Source organism: Psammomys obesus, unplaced genomic scaffold (assembly GCF_907164565.1).
Source record: "Psammomys obesus unplaced genomic scaffold, mPsaObe1.curated_primary_1811, whole genome shotgun sequence".
NCBI lineage: Eukaryota > Metazoa > Chordata > Mammalia > Rodentia > Muridae > Psammomys > Psammomys obesus.
The window spans coordinates 4,484,004-4,497,855 of record NW_026591450.1 but is presented as its reverse complement, the minus strand read 5'-3'; the positions used below and the strand labels follow the sequence as shown (position 1 = coordinate 4,497,855).

General features: G+C 43.1%; 1 protein-coding gene across 1 annotated transcript in view; it reads right to left on the bottom strand.

The window, feature by feature from the left end:
* Positions 1–13,852, bottom strand: part of Myom1 (myomesin 1) — a 103,233-nt gene that overhangs the window by 81,952 nt on the left and 7,429 nt on the right. Inside the window, exons 3-5 of the mRNA XM_055610186.1 lie at positions 5,467–5,601; positions 3,935–4,256; positions 3,097–3,254 (exon numbers count right to left, since the gene is read on the bottom strand). Coding sequence (XP_055466161.1) covers positions 3,097–3,254; positions 3,935–4,256; positions 5,467–5,601 — 615 coding nt within the window. The remainder of the gene's footprint in view (positions 1–3,096; positions 3,255–3,934; positions 4,257–5,466; positions 5,602–13,852) is intronic.

The following is a 13,852-nucleotide window of genomic DNA, read 5'->3' as shown; positions in this document are numbered from 1 at the left end:
GGACATCAGGCTGCTCAGCACACAGGGTCCCTTCATCCGACTCCACTGGGGCATTGCTCTTCTTAGGTCCTAGTATAACCTTCCAGAATGTGTGCAAATAAAACAACATCCCATTCTGCTTCCTCCCTTTAAACCAGTAGATGTTAAACAGGCTATTGTATGAAAATGGCCTATTAAACATTAAAATCTCAGGTTTTTCCACCATAGAACTATCTCCCTCGTGTTGACAAGGCCCTTCTCCACGATGGCTTGCTTCCCGACCTTGCTATATCGGCATCATCTGAAAGCAGTTCTTACACTGAACAAAAAAACACAGGCAGGATTCTTTCTACTTTCAGGGTGATCTGGGAATGCCGACACGTTCTGTACCTGGCCTTGCTGAGTGCTGTGTTTCTGCCGTGCCGTGTTCTCTGCATAACCTCTAAGTTCCACTTAAATAGACGTGGCCAGTAATGTGAGATTGGCCAGGAGAACAGCTGCAGCCTGCTCGCATTTGTCAGACCTCAGGCTCCCATGATCTAAGAGCGGCCAGTGGAAACTTGGAGCCAGCCGCCTCTGAAAGGCAAGGCCCGGGACTTAGCTGCTATCCGTGAGGCAGCATGAAAGTGCCAGGCACCCTTACAAGCGCATCCCCTTAGCTCCCCTCCCCCAATCCAGGGCCCCATATTTCTCTCACATCCATACTCAGTGTCAGGGCCAGGAATCCGCAGCCGGGCACCAAAGAAGCCTGAAAGCCAACAACATGATCACCAACAACTTGGGGTCTCACCTGGGAATGAGTTTCCTGCTCTGTGAGGAAGAGGGTGCCCGAGAAAAGGACACACCTTACACCCACGCTGTGACATACATTAGAATCCCAGCTGATTCTTCTTAGAAAAGGCCCCATGTGCAAGAAGAGACACAGACCCTGTAAAGAACCTGTTCCCTGAGCTGGGTTTACCTGGGAACGAGTCTTTTTGGGAGAATCTCAAGACCTTTTCAGACTACAAGCCTCATGTCTGTTTTTGTAACTCAACCCCCAAACTGTAGCCACTTCTTGCTCCACACACCTGGACTTGACCCCGTTATCACCATAGCCTGCTGGGAGTGTGTGAGCACCGATCAACGTTTTAATCTGCCCAGGGGTGACAGCGGCTCTCAGAATCATGGAAGGCCCCTGCCCCACCCAGACATCTTGCCAGCCCGCTCAGAAACAGAATGGTTTCCTCAGTTGCTCTCTGGCTCTTGGGTTTTGACTTGTATTTCTCACTGAGCATGAAAACTTCCTCTGAAAATTTCTGGCTTTTCCCTCCTGGGAGAATTGTTGTGAAGAATGAGTCTCAGTGAATGGAGACCTTCAACAAGTGAAAGGAAGTCGCCTCCTCCACGCACAGAAGAAATGAGAGTAGGATGTTTTAACGTAATATATATATATATATATTTCAATTTATCAGAGAAGGATTTTTTTAATATTTATAGGATCTAAGCATTTGTTTTCTTCATGGATTTCCACAGGAATGTCTGGATTTCCTTTTTCATTTGGTAAGTGATGTGTGTGTGTGCATGCATGTGGTGTCGGGGGTGGTGTGTGAGGTGTGTGTGTGTGTGTGTATGTTGGGAAGCTAATTCAGGGAGTTACACACAAGGCAGGTATTCTACCAGTGAAGCTCATCTCTAGACCAGTAATTAGTTATCTTTGTTGCTTATGTGTAGTTCTGGTGGTGTATGTTTTGGTTTGATTTTTGGACAGGCTCAATATGTAGCCCAGGCTGGTCTTGAACTTGTGATCCTCTGTAGACCTGAAGCTCACTCTGTAGACCAGGCTGGCGCAAACTCACTGAGTTCCTCCTGCCTCTTCCTCCCAAGCACTGGAATTAAAGGTGTGCATGGGACACTACATCCAGCTATAATTTTTAAATTACATTTAGTGTGTGTGTGAGGGAGGGGGGGAGGGAAAGGGAGAGGGAGAAAATATGAATGAATAATGTACAGGCATGTTGTGAGGCTCGGTTTTCTCCTTCCATCACTGTGGATCCTGGGGCTTGAATATAGGTCATCAGGCTTGGTGGCAAGTGCTTTACACGCTGAGCCATTGTGCTGGCTCAGTTTTTGTTGTTGATGTTTGACTGATTTTTAAAGAGGAAACATTCTTTCAAAGGTTGGATGGTGCCGCCATCATGGGGGCACAGGCCTGTAATCCCAGCACTCGGGGAGGCAGAGGCAGGCAGATCTCTGTGAGTTTGAGGTCAGCCTGGTCTGTAAAGCGAGTCCAGGACATCCAGGGCTACACAAAGAAACCCTGTCTCTAAAAACAAGAACAAAAGAAAAGAAAAGAGTTGGATGGTGCAACTCTATAGTCATAGGGAAGGGTGGAGGCAATAGCAATTAATTTTAAATTTGTTTTCATATTTCACGAATTATAAGTTAAAATTTATTTTTGTTGAAATATTAGAAATATTTTGTGGCATTTCTCATTTTTGTTTGTTATAAAATATTTGCCATATTTGTTTGTTATAAAATAATTTCATAGTCATTTTTGGCATTTTGCCATTGTTGTTTTTGTTTTTGATTTTTGAGACAGGAGGGATAGAAGCAGAAGCCCTATGAATTTCAGTTATTTTTTTTTATAAATACATAATCATGTGTTCATGTGTACAAATGTGTGTGTGCATGTGTGTGTGTGCATGCATGTGTGTGTGTGTGAAGGCCAGATCAAAATCAAGTGTCTCCTTCTATTAGTCACCTTCTATTTGTCCAGCCTAGGATCAGGGCTCTTCCTGTCTCCCGCTTTTCAGCTCCGGATTTACAGGAGCATGCAGCATCGTACATGGGGGCAGGAACCCAAACCAGGTCGTCATGGCAGCACGCAGGCTCTTCACCAACCTTACCGAGCCACCTCTCCCGCCCTTATGATTATAAAATATTAAGATGCATAACCTGTATGCAAGACCACCTGTCCTTCCTGTTCCTAAAACTCTCAAAGCCGTTATTCCTTTGAAACCATACAAACCTACAGGTACCTTTGCTGATTCTTGCATATTGCTAGTTCAGGCATTTTCTCTGCATGTAAACTCAGCTTGGTAATCAATTCTGTTAGCTTCCTCAAGGAAAACCTACCATGTGAGGCGAGGTTCTGGCCAGCCTGCTACGGAGCAGTGTAGTTTCACGTTCTCTTTCTCCCAGACTGTGTGAGAACGAGGTTTAATGATGAACTCGGGAGCATGGAGGAGATGGTCTTCATTTAGCTTTCCATGATATGCTTGGGTCTCTTCTAACTGGAAAAGTAAGCAAGTAAACAACCAAACATTTTCAAAATATGACCAAGTCAAAGTTACTTCTAGTTCTAAAATAACAAGCGGAAGCCAAACCTTTACTTTCCTTTGTTTTGTTTTATTTCTGAGACAGGTACTGATGTAGTCTGGGCTGGCCTCCAACTCACTTCATGGCCAAGGATGACTTTAAACTTCTGATCTACCTGCCTCTGCATCTTGAGTGCAAGGATTAGAGACAGCCATCCCTGTGTCCCACTTCATGGGTCAGTGGGGACTGAACCCATGGCTTTATGCATTATGCAAGCAGTATCGACTCACTGCATTCTCGGAACTAATTTTACATGGTGATCCTTATTTTTACAGTTAGGTAAAACCATTTCTTTCCTGGTTTTAAAAGTGAGTTTGGTTGTTTTAAACCCTAAGATTGAGCAACAACCCAATGGTGGGTTTCTAAAGCGGCTTTAGAAACTTACTTAAATCTTTCACATCTGAATTTCTACGAAGTTTGACATTCCAAAGCTTGCTTTTATTTGACCTACATTCTGATGTCTTTTCCCTTTGTTTTCCAACACCTCATAGTTCTGCCCTTGAAGCAAACAGGTCTACCTACACACACGTGCTCACACACAGCTCACAAAACACATTTCCACTCTTATAAGTAGCCTGACATTAGCTCTCCTTACTGTTTTCCTCAGGGACAGAGCTTCTGCTTTTTCTCGAATTGCAACGTTCCTCGACTTCTTTTCAAACGTTTCCTCTCGTTGAAGGGTGGATGTGGCCTGTTTGGATACCGTGGAGTGCTTGGAGGCTGTAGACAGCTTGGAGGCTGCGGACTGAGTGGAGGCTGTGGACATCACGGAGGCTGCGGACTGAGTGGAGGCGGTGGACAGCTTGGAGGCTGCGATTGCTTCCTCACTCGCAAGGAGAGTCCTCTGAGCTATGTAAGCCGCAGCTTCTTTAATTCTCTCTTCTTCTGTGTCTCTAATTCCCCCGATGTGCACTTGGCTGAAACAGCAGAGCAGAGCATAGAAACAGCGCCGTAATGACAAGCTACCTAGTTTCACTCACCTCAGGCAGGCACTGCCCATGCCCGAAGAAAGCCCTGGTGTGAGGCTGGAGAGACGGCTCAGCAGCTCAGAACACCTGCAGAGGACCCTGGTTCAGTGACCAGCTTTCACATGTCGGCTCACAACCATCTGTACCTCCAATCCGAGGGATCCACTGCCCTCTTCTGAGCCCCATGAGCACTGCATGAAGGCAGTACACACACACACACATACACACAAGCAAAATGATCATACACAGACAACAATATAGACTTTTCTATAACAAAGTCTAACTTTTGTTACAGAAGAAAATGTCTTCCTCTAACATTAAGAATGACGAGAGCAATGATTCCTATCATGGGTCTGGTGTTTTTGCCATAGTGTATTTCATCCCATCCAAATAAAACCCCAAAGGTAACCTGTCACCCCTATTTTACACATATGGTAACAAGGCTTAAAGAAATCCACCCAAGGAGTCTCACTGGTCAACAAAAGATGAAGTTAGGATTTTTTCTCCAGAAGAGATGACATTGTACAATGAAACAGAGATGAACAGCCCAAGACCTGATTCGCGACTGTGGGCTCTGAATTGTGCACAGCCCAGAGCTGCTGTGTGTATGAATATGTCCTAATGCCACACAAGACTCCGGTGCAGAGCGGGTTTCTTTAGTCCCCCAGCATTTTATAGTTGGGTCTTTAAACATACATAATTTTTAAAAATAATTATCAGTATATACTAATTCTGCAAGGTAACAAGCTTTGTTGTTGACACTCTAGGCATACAAAGATTGATCTTATTCATACCTCTAGTGCCCTTTCCTGTCCTCCTCCCTCTGTCCTTCCTGTTTACTTTGCACTTTATACCCTTTACATCTTTAACTTTATATGTACTGACTATAAACAGTATTTAACCCTTCACATCTAAAGCTTTATTTCCCATGTCAACAGGCCAGAAAAACGGCATTGTGTCCGAGTTATTCTCTTTCGTCATGTATTCCATGTAGGACACAAACAGCTGAAAATGAAATCCCTTGATTCCCACAAGCCCATCTTTCTCCGTGTAGGTTCCAAGCTCCTTAACCCAATACACAGTGAGTCCTCAACAAACATTAGCTGCTACTGACTCCTCACTTACAATAACTGCACACAGGAAGAGAAAGCACACACACCGTCCAGAGTAAATAGGCACCATGTAGTCGCCCGGCAGGCTTCCCATCTCCTCCAGAAGGCTCCGCTTGGCTCTCTTTGTTTGAGGGCTCAACTTGGACGAATAATCCTCTAGTAGCAGACTGGAATCTGCAAGTCTGAAATAAGATTCCTAACATTAGACAGAACACAAAGCGCACTGAAGACATTCCAAGGGTTGACAGAGCAGGCAGGGGCTGGGGTCATAACATAGGTCTCTGGCGTTGTTATCTTTTCCCCTCAGAAATGAATTGGACTTAGAAAGTTTACAGATACTAAGGGGAAAAAAAAACAGTAATAGTGATTTTGTGGCTTTTTTCCTCTGTAAAGTTTCAAGGAAAAAAAGAGAGATGTTGATATTTTCCAATAGCCTTTGTGGTTAAGTTACTGTTTGAAATGTAGGCAATCTACATGAATGTGCCTCTTTCTTCCATTTTGCAGTGTTGGGAATCACACCCCAGACATCGAGCATGTACACAAGCATATGAATGGTTCTGATGCATTTTGTCCTCAAGTCCTCTTAGCATAGAATGGGAAATGGATAATTCTCCACACGGGGATCCTGGGCCTCTCTGCTGCAGACCCTGAGGCTCTCACTGTGAGAGCTTTCCATGCTTACCGCAGGCAGATTCCAGCAGCTGAAGAAGCCCTGAACTCATCAAACATGTTTTTGTGACATGGACACTTGGTGTCAAGTGACACAGGGGACCAGCTCTATTTGAGCACACACTGAGGCAAGCGTGTGCAAGGGGACACATCAGCACCTGCAGCTCTAGGTCAGGAGGTCCGATGCCCTCTGGCCTCTGAGGGCACCTGTGTGCGCATGGCACACATAGACTTGCGCAGGCACACACACAAGGCCTGAATCATCTTTTTAACATTTGGAAAAGCAAAGAGAATAGCCTATGTAAAAAGCAGAACACGCAGGGGCCCAGTTTCTGAGTAGACTTGAGCACAAACCTGAAGCAGTATGTGTGTGTGTGTGTGTGTGTGGTCTGTTAACTGTGTGTACAGGGTAGGCCACTGCCATCGATCTGGTGTGATCACATGGACGTGGCACACCCTCCTCCCCTCCCCTGCTACCCGAGGTGATAGCCAGCTCATTTCTGTGGAACAGTTCTAAAGCTAAAGGTTAGAGCCTTGAAGTTGAGCTTGTGGGTTGTTTACCAATTGGAAGCCAGAGTGAAATCTGTCCCTGGCTGGCTTGTTCCAGTGAAAGGACTGCATTTTATACCCCAGGCCATAAAGTACAGCCTGTGCTTACGCGGGGCTAAGTTTAAAGTGGTATTTGCCTGTACCCCTTCACTCCATCACTCTACAAAGTAAGCCAGGGGGGCGGATGGACTGCTGCCTTCCTTACTTTGAGAACAGTGGAATTTTTCTCATGCTGCTTCTATTTTTACCCTATTTTTTTCATTCTTGTTTTTATAATCAAATTTTTGCAAGCTCATTTTTCAATGTTTATTTGCAACAGAAGTTATGATACCTTTTTTGTTTTTGTTTGCAACAAATAATGAACTTATTACATGGGACATACCCCAACTAGGATTATCTTATTCTCACAGGTAAATAATAACAGCTGAGGTTTAATACTTAAATTAGATGCTACAGAATTGTGGCAAAAGCATTAGTTTCCATTTAATATTTTTTTTCTTGAAAAATATTTTATAAAAAGTCCTATGTTGCTATTTATTATATAACATTATATAGGAAATACAAGATTACTATATTTCTTTCCTTTCTAAAGCTTATTCAAGTTATTGTTTCTTTCTTTCTTTTTTTTAAAAATATAAGACAAGGTCTCACTATGTATCCTTGGCTGTCCTGGAACTCACTATGTACACTAGGCTAGCCTCGAACTCACAGAGATCCACCTGCCTCTGCATCCTGAGTGCTGTCATAAAGGCATGTGCTACCACAACCAAATAAGGTATTGTGTGTGAAGTAGATGCTAAATAACCATTTGAATAGATGACTTAGTAATGCCAAGTTATTTACCGACTAACTGGCTAAGAGCTATAAAGCTCAGGCTAGCCTAGGCTCATGGTGGTCCTCCTAATTCTTGCTCCCAAATACTGAGATTACAGGACCATGCAACAATGGCCAGCTTCCCAATTATCTCCTGAAGCTAGAAAACAAAACTGAATTAGGAACACAACGTTTTGAAGAGCCATGTAATAATCAGTGCGGTTATTTGAAAAGAATGGCAGTCTATTTTGTTGAGGTCCACAAAACCAAAGTCTAGCGTTTTATACTATCAGATCTTAACCTGGAAAGTGACTGTAGGAGAGTTCAGCAAAGTATGTAGACCTTAAGTTTATTGACCCTAAAAGCCTAAATACGGGTTTGTTGATTTCTTGGGATGTTAGCTGTATCTACATTTTGGTAATAATCCTTGTATAATCGCTCAGTTTCTGAGCAGACAGTGAAGCTGACATATAGAGAGCTGTGCGGGTATTTGGCCTATTAAAGTTGTGCTGATGGTTCTTTATGTACTAACTCAGACTGTGGAACTTTCTGGGTTCCTGTATTTAATCAATCAAATCAACCACATTAAACGTGTGCCCATGCATCTGTCTGTGGCTATGTCCAGGTTTATCTTTTTGCACATGGCTATTATTATGTGAAATGCTGTGTTAAAAAGTCTACATTCAGTAGGTTTTAAACAAATCTCTTGGCATGTATACTCTCACATCTACGGCTAGTGGTACCAAGGAGAAGGGATGGAGTGAAAGACCAGAAATCAGTCTCTGGAAATATTCTAGGAACCAGAAACAGGCTAACACATGCATCTAATTAAAATATTGAAAGGCTACAGGTGCAGCCTTCGCACACAGAATGCTGGCACACACCTGTACTCTTAGCAGTTGGGAGGCAGAGACAGGTGGGTTACCACAGGTATGAGGTTAGCCTGGTCTACATAGTGTGCTCTGAGACAGTGAAGGCTACAGAGTCTCAACAAATAACCAAAAAGTATGCTCTCTCACTTGGACCATGCCAGAATAATACAGGAAAGGCAAAATGAAAAGTATTTCTACAATCCCAGAGCTAGACAGTATCTCAATGATGCTTATTTGATAGTCGTTTCTTTTTACGGGTGGAGGAACCAAAGCCTAGAGTCTTTCTTACATGTTCCTACAGCAAGCTGGTGATAGAATAGGGATTTATACTTTTTTGACAGTACACTTTATCAAAAAATATTCACACATACTTATTTATTTCTAAATTCTCTGTATACACACCTATACAGTCTCACTTGATGAAACACTGAATTATTATGGAAATTTTAAGGACAAAATTCAATTTAAGAGAGAAAAAGAAGAGGCGCTATCTCTCCCTTAACCTTTCTAACTTGCAGACCCGCCCACTGTAGAGACCGTAATACAGTAATTGCCTGCAATGACTCTGATATTGATTTCTTCTGTCGATCACAGCTTGGGGTTATAAAATCAACACAGGCCAGATAAAAATACAGTAATCATTAAACTTAACATAATTTAGAGTAGAGCCACTTAAAATTGTGTCTGTAGCCAGGAGGTAACTCGTGGAAATAGTGTGGGGCTATCTTTGCTGTTTTTGTCTCAGATCCGTGCCATCCATTCTTACGTGCTCAAGGCTGCACACTGCATTGCTGGCTTCTCTGTTGTCTTTTCCATGAACAGCGATCCTAGTTACTTTTGGCTCCTCAGTATCGATACTTGAAGTTCAATAAATGCTTGCTGGCTGATGTAGAGTCGGGAGTCCTACTCCTGCGATCATATCCTGACTGTGAGTTTTAAGAGATGGAAGAGCTATTTAAAAAGAGCATACAGGCACCTGGGAGATGGCTCGGCTGGAAAGGGCTTGCCATGCCGGTATGAGGACCTGTGTATAATCCCCCAAATCCATGTTAAAAAGCTAAGTGCAATGATGTGTATTTATGATCCCAGTCCTTGGGAGGCAGAGACAGGAGGACTGCTAAGGCTCACTGGCCAGTCAGCCTAAACTACTTGGCAAGCTCTAGGCCAATGAGACACCCTGTCTCAAAACACAAGGTGAAGAGAACCTGAGAAAAACACTGGAGACTAGCATCTGGCCTCAACTTGTGCCATCCCAACACACACACACACACACACACACACACACACACACACACACACACCCCAATGCAGAGGCAGTATTCCCAGCACTGAGGTTGTCGTTCACCAAGTCCTCTGTCCAAAAGAAAATTAAAACACAACAAGCCAAGACTCAGCTCTGAAGCCAGTCAATGGGCACATTACGTGGAGAAGATGTTCTTCATTAAAAAATAATTTTTTAAAACTTGCATACAGCTATTTATTTCATTGTGTGGAGGTGAGACTATAATTTATGTGAAGGCTGAAGCAGGGGGGCCACAGGTTTAACGCCTGCCTCGGCAACTTAGTGACCCCTGTCTCAAAATAAAAGGCAAAATGAAAGAAGGCTAGGGGATATAGCTTAGAGGTAGGAGGCTCCCCTACAATGAAAGTTCCCTATTCGACTCTGAAATACCTAAATACATACAAACCGTGCTAAGTAGATTAAAAGAAGCACAGCGAAGGGGTGACATAAAGATTAGGAGAAGAAACAACGAGCTAGGAAACAAAACAGAGATAGACCACGTCTATGAGGCCCCCCCAAGAAAACACTAAAAAAACTTAGTACAGTAATCATGAAAAGAAGGAAAGAAGTTACTAAAACCAAGAGTGAAGGCAGAAACATCTTAACTAGCCCTACAGAGCTAAGGAGACGCGTAGGAAAGTTGGGTAGATGCGCCTACACTACTCAGCTGAGATGTAATGAAACAATGCCTACGAAGACCAAGATGACCAAAACCGTCTCAAGAAGAAACGCAAAACTCTGAATGACCAAAGCCAGGAAACCGAATTGATTATCCAAAACATTCTCACAAGGAAAAACAGGTCAATTCTACTGATAAATTCTATCAAACACTTTAAGAAGAGATAATAATGAATATAATAAAATAACACTGTCCAATTCATCCTGGAAAGTTCATGTTTTCTGATCATTGCCCATATATGGCATTAGCCCAGTACTCTTTTTATGAACACAGATGTACAAACAAGCTCACAAAGCATTAAATAAAGAAAAACAACAAAAACTGAATCTGTGCAGTGTAACCAAACTACTCTTACAGAGGACTCAGGTTCAATTCTAGCCCCAACATGGTAGCTCATGACAGTCTGTAACCCTAGTCCCTGTATATCAGACATGTTTTTCTGGCTTCCCTGGGTACCAGGCATACACAGGGTACACATAAAAAAGAACAGTCACACATGTATACCCATAAATTTAAGAAATAAAAACCTAAATCTAATAGGTACCAGGCATGGTGGTACATGCTTGTAATCCCAATATCTAAGAGGCAGAGACAGGAAGTTGAAAGCCTGGTCTAGTGAGCTCCAGGTCAGCCAGGGCAACATAGTGATACCCTGTCTCCAAAACAAACAAACAAACAAACAAACAAAGGGGATGTTTGCTCTAATCCCCAGTCCTTAAAACTAAGTATAATAGGATATAAGTGAAGGTAATTCCCTGTCATTCAAAGTTGATTTACTTGAATAGCATAAAAGCAAAACTCACTTTATCATCCCAAATAAGTGTAAAAGGGGAAATTTAACAAAATGTACTGTTTGTTTATGTTTTTAAAAATATCTCTCAACAGGGGCTGGAGAGATGGTTCGGTGGTTAAGAACACTTGTTTTTGTTTGTGTGTTTGTTTTTCTGTGTAGCCCTGGTGGTCCTGAACTCGATTTGTAGACCAGGCTGGTGTTGAACTCAGAGCAGTCTCTGTCTCCCGGAGTGCTGGTATTAAAGGTGTGAGCCACCACCTCCCTGCTCATTGCAAGGTTCAGCTCCCAGCACCCAACATGGCAGCTAGCACTGTCTTTTAACTCCCTTTCCAGGGGATCTTTTGTCCTTCACAGGCTCCTGCATGCATAATCCGTACATTTATACATGTATGTGTGCATGTACATACATACATATCTGTATATGTTTAAGCACACATAACAAGCAAATATTTTCAGAAATCTCTCACAAAATAGAACAAGAAAGGAACTTCCTCAACCTAATAAAAATCTGTGGCTTTGTCTAGACCTAAAATCTACCACTGTATCATACCTTGTGCTTTACTCTTCCTTCCACCTTTACTTGGGTTCCAGGGACTGAACTCAGGTTTGTGGGCTTGCTTTTAACAGGGAGCAGCTTTATCGTGCCCTTGCTGGTCCTCTCTAGCTCTTCTTCCCACCCGCCCCCAGGAAACACAGTTTCTTTGTTTAGCCCCGGTTGTCCTAGCACTCACTCTCTGGACCAGGCTGGCCTTGAACTCCGCCTGCTTCTGCCTTCTATGGCAGAATTAAAGACTACACCCAGCAGGGTCCATTCTAATGCAGGAATGGGAGGCCTTGCTCTGCTCCTTGTTTTCTAGGCAGACACTTAATATCAGAATGGAGAAATACGCCTTGTTGTGTCTAAGGCTGTCTCCTTTGACTGAATTTTTCCATCGCTGTATGAGCCACATTGACACATCCCAACTCACAGTGTAGACTGTCCTGGAGTTGACTAAATGTGACATCAAATTTACTTCCTCATCCCCAGAGAGCTCTGGGAAAAGGTCAAGCCTGTTGAAACAGTTCCCCCAGGCTTCCCCAGTCTCTGGCAGCAGGAAGGTGCTGACAGCAGACCTAACATTTTACCCCAGGCTCGGAGACTGAACTCAAGTCTACAGTCTGGGAAAAACCACATTTACACTGCCCAACCCCCTTCTGGTATTTATGTACCAGCAGAATGACATTATATTTCTTCCTGTATAGTTGAGGATCAGAGGGAAATGGAACAGAAGCAGAAATGCTAGAGTTATAGAATGTGGGCTGGGGATGCGGCTCAGTCTATCAAGTGCTTGCTATGAAAGCATGGGCATGCCAGTTGGGTTCCCAACACCTGTGTAAAAAGCTGAACGTGGTAACGTGGGACACACCTGTAATTTCAGCACTGGGAGAGGGAGCCGGGAGGAGCCCAGAGTCTTGCTTTCCAGCTAATCCGGCTGAATTCTAAAGATTCTGGGTCAGTGAGAGGACTTGTCTCAAAAATGTGCAGAGTGATGGAGGAGGGCGGCTGTCATTGACCTCTGGCCACCATCCCTGCACGCACACGTGCACACACACAGAGCCATTGCACTCTTCCTTGATAACACTTATTGTTGTCACCAATCTTGCCGTTCTGACAGGTTTGGGGCTGTTTGGGTGCTTTTTTTCTCCTCCATGAGTTAAAGGCGTTTGGTGTGCTTAATAACAAAGCCAGTAACCAATCTGTGCTATAGCCACACTGACTCCAAGCAAGACTCACTAAGGTCAGCCAAGCCCTGAGCACATTTAAATCTGCACACTTTCCACCTTAACGCTGAACATCTAAGCACAAAGTGGAGGCTAAAAATAGACCTAGCCTGGTGCTCACATCCACTGCAGAGGGCTGCATCTCCAACGCAAGGGGCCTCTATCAGCAGCACTGTCCACAAGTCATAGAAACATCTCAGTTAGCCGGAAAAATCCTTCCATTTCGAATGAACTTAAAAACAACCTGAAGACATGATAAGGACACTAACTCTACTCCTGCTTCTAAAGAAGATAGACGGAGCTGCCTCCACAGTCAGGCTTCTTTCTCTCTACACGGCACGATACAAAGAAAAGAAGGTGATGCTGGATTTTCTCCCAACATGCACTGTTCCTAGATCATCCTGTTCTCACCAAGGATCTTGAACTGAATCTTGCTGGAACAGGAGCAAGTCACTGACAAATACCAACCTACATACACAGTATGGACAATGTATGATGTGGGACATGGAGAAATGATTACAGTTTGTTTCCTATATAAAGTCTGTCTGAGGCTACATGGCAAGATCCCCACTCCCTTCAAAAAAGCCAGTCTAATTATTAATATTTGAGATGATATATTAAGTTATAAATAAATAAGATACTGCACAGAGACTAAATAAAACATATAAAATTAAAGTGGTTTGAACATAAAGTTTGCAATGGATCTAAAGAAAGAAAAAAATTTTAACATATAAATGTAGAATATTCTATCAATTCTTCCATGTTGGAAAAATGAAATAAATATACAAGGAATTAGCTGACAACTTCATGATCATAAAAATAACATCTTATGTAGACACAGTGCAGTCAGTCCAGGTAAACGGATATTTAACATCTAATCCTCCTCACTGCAAGACAGCTGCTTTCCGAAATGAAGTTCTTGAATAAGGCTATGGAACATTCTTCAAGAGACCAAACTGATACTCACACACACACACACACACACACACACACACACACACACACACACACACAC